This window comes from Venustampulla echinocandica (genome assembly GCF_003357145.1).
Source record: "Venustampulla echinocandica strain BP 5553 chromosome Unknown scaffold_22, whole genome shotgun sequence".
In the NCBI taxonomy this organism is placed as follows: Eukaryota; Fungi; Ascomycota; class Leotiomycetes; order Helotiales; family Pleuroascaceae; genus Venustampulla; species Venustampulla echinocandica.
In genome coordinates, this window is record NW_022474227.1 from 1 (window position 1) to 3282 (window position 3282).

Here is a 3282-nt window from a genome sequence, read left to right on the forward strand (position 1 = left end):
CTTTGATTTACAGGATCAAGGAAACTTTGATTTGCGAGATCAAGGAATCTTTAATTTGCGGGATCAAGGAATCTTTGATTTGCAGGATCAAGGAATCTTTGATTTGCGGGATCAAGGAATCTTTGATTTGCAGGATCAAGGAATCGTTGATTTACGGGATCAAGGAAATCATAAATGTAGCAGATTAGACGCAAGAACATAAGATAATCTATAATATGTCCTATTGCTTGAACTATCGAAAAACACGTCAATCAAGCGGAATCACGCCATTCAATCTGTATCTATATCACATTCTCGCAGCTTTAGCATCCTTCATATTCTTCATTGCCTCTTCCCGCATCGCGCATCTTGCGGCGAGTTCGTCCTTCAGTGAGCGATCCTCCTTCGGGAGCACTGCGTTGAGCTCAGCATTAAGACTTTCCAAGGAATCCTCTCTTCTGCTTCCATACTCGACCACACCACTACCTAGCATTCGTAGCGTTGGCTGTTCAAATTCTTCGTATTCACCTTGCTCGAGGTAGTCGTGATCGGGCAATCGCACATGTCCTGTTTCTTCATCATATCTGGAGTCACTGTACCTCTTGCGTGCCTGGCGTTTTTCAAGTGGCACATCGTTACTTTCCCAATCCTCGCGATACCATCCATCTTCACGCTTTTTATCATCATGAAGGGTAGTTATATTGCGCCTCTCCCCAGTCCATGGCTTCTTGATGTGCTTTGTGAGAGCCTCCATGGTTTTGTACTGTCTATCGCAGCCATAGGGACATCTCCACATCTCTCCATCAACATGGATGTGATACATTTTGCGGCTCCAGGTAGAATAGCCATTGTGAAAGGTTCCGTCAACATGGCGCTGAAGCATGGCAGCATTCTTCCAGAGTTTAGCCTGACGAGTGTTGGTCAGTATCAATGTGTATATGTAATTGGGAGAAGTGAAGTACCTTATGCTCAGGCGTTACATATACGTCGGCTTGACAAAGTTGGCAGGCGCGTGGCTCATTTGGTGCCAATCGCTTCTCCAACATGTATTCCATGAAGCTCTGAACCAGCCCAATGATCGGAATTAGCGTATCAGCATCTTCACCCTCGCCGACACTTGCCATCTCAATGGTGTCGGAAGACTCAAGAGCTTTGGCCTTTCCCGGGGATCCCCTAAGCTTAGTTTCTTGGTGTGCATATTCCACATCGTTGACATCATCTTCGAGATCTCGAAAACGGTTAACATCATTGATCTCGTCTTCTTCATCATTCTCCTCCTCATTTTCGAAGCCTTGGGCATCAGTTTGGGTGGCTTCCTTAGCACGCTCGCTGATAAGAAGGAAGATCTTCGAAGGATTCTTTAATTCTCTAGCACGAGCAGTAAAGTCTTCCATCGTTCGGTTCGCTTCTTGTTCCTGTCGAGCCTGCTTAATCACGGCTCTCGATCCCAATCTCCGAAGACGTTGAAGCTCAACTTTCAATCTTCTCCTGCCATCGATGGAAGGGTCTTGGCGAAGCTCTTGAATGGATGGCTGATCCTCGACCCAAGCATCAACTACTGCTTTACGTTGCAGGGCCTGGTTGACTATATCAGCCCGAAGCATCGCAGCAGAGTTGGTGTCGTTGAAGATACCGGTGGTTTGCTTCTCGCCCGACGCGATGGCAAAGACATCAAGGTCAAAAACTTCATTCTCATACCATAGTTGAAAGGTAGACGATCCGGGCTTGTGCGACATGAACTGTCGAGTCTTATCAATAGTTGCGTGGCGGCTGATATTTGTACCTGCTTCTCTCCTCCAAGCATACATGGTAGAGCCTTCAGGATATCCAGTTTGATGGGTGCGTTTTTCCATATAATCTGTGAAAGACTTTGCTGTCGCAGCTATGCCAGCAAGGTCAAGCTGCCTTCCACCTGGTGTAGATCTAATGAAGATAGGGAGGTCTAGCGCCGTTTCTTTGATCTTAATGCTGTGGTGTTTTCCTCGAAGAAGCTCGTCTACAGATGTGTAATGCTCAAGATATCCACGACGAAGTAGAATCACCAAGAGGCGATAGACGGGGGAAAGGTGGATGTTTTGGGGGTCATTTGGAGTGAAGATCGGGAAAACAGCAGACTTGATCTGATTCTTGTCGAGAGTTTTCTTCTGTTTGACATAGGTAAACGTAGTCTTGCAGACAAAACCGCCCTGGAATTTGCCTTCGCAATCGTATGTACGGGTAATTGATATGTCTCTCTAGAACGAGAATTAGCAATAGCAAATATCTAGTGAATCGAGAGCTTCGATTCTATCGAAGAAGCCGGGTTGCCTAGTGATGTCTTACGAATTTCATGAACCTCTCCGGGTTCAGCTCTCCTCTTCCAAGTGATGAAGGGCGAACACCGCAAACCCAAGCCAACGTCCAAGAAAGATGATGTACCTCAGCCACCTCGACAGCCGTAGTAGTACTCATATCAAAGTCAAGAAGATGAACAAGCTCATTCTTTCCGAAGTAAACCTTAGGAAGACGAGACGATTGTAGATTCCACTTCTCTAGCGCATAGTACATGGCCCCGTTCGTTCCATTCATCAAGATATATCTGGGAGGAGGTGTGTTGCAAAGGCGGTTAACCCAGAACAATAGTGAGAAGCGACGGCCAATCAGTGGCTTGATTGTAGGGCGAGTTCCGGAACTTCGAGATCTGAGCGAACCAGCAGCCAGGATCAGATACCTGATGAAGGGTAAGTTAGGCTGGAATATTTGTTAAGATCTTGCATGCTCTACTTACTTTGAGACGAGATCGCATATCCTGTTATCATCACTCGAAGGAAAGAGAAAACGGTCATTGGCTTCCGGCGCAACCTCCTTGCCTAATTGGATCTCTGGATTTGATTGAGCTAGGAGGGGAGTCATCCATTTGCGGTATTCTGCCAGGTGGCGATCTTGTCGTTGCTGAGTCTTCGCGCTGGCCCAGCGGTAACCTTTAGCAGCAGTGTAATCAGCATCGAGGCCCTTCCAAACCGCCATGAGGATCGAGCCATCTTCGTCAACAGTCGTTCCATCTAGCAGCTGGGTCAAGACAGACTCGGCCTTGTTGCTGTGCCTAGCGGTGGTGAGGCCTTGCAAGACATCCATCTTGCGTGGACTTCGAGCAAGACGATAATCTAAGAGTAGATCGAGGGGCCTGGATTCTGAAAGTGTATGTAGATTAGCAGAGGTTTAATTGATCCTGGAGTTGAGGTTAAGGTTAAGATTAACGAGAGATTAAGGTTATGATTAAAGGGAGCTTGAGGTTGAACGGAGCTTGACGTGAGGTTGAGGTTA

At 46.8% G+C, this 3282-nt stretch overlaps 1 protein-coding gene across 1 annotated transcript; it reads right to left on the reverse strand.

Moving 5' to 3' along the window:
* Window positions 1–286: 286 nt before the first annotated feature.
* Window positions 287–3093, reverse strand: BP5553_10704 (uncharacterized protein; the record flags this gene model as incomplete). Its single annotated transcript, XM_032019327.1, has 4 exons — window positions 287–886; window positions 942–2213; window positions 2302–2689; window positions 2747–3093. 4 exons carry the CDS (start codon window positions 3091–3093, stop codon window positions 287–289), a joined length of 2607 nt encoding a protein of 868 aa, XP_031864517.1.
* Window positions 3094–3282: the final 189 nt, after the last annotated feature.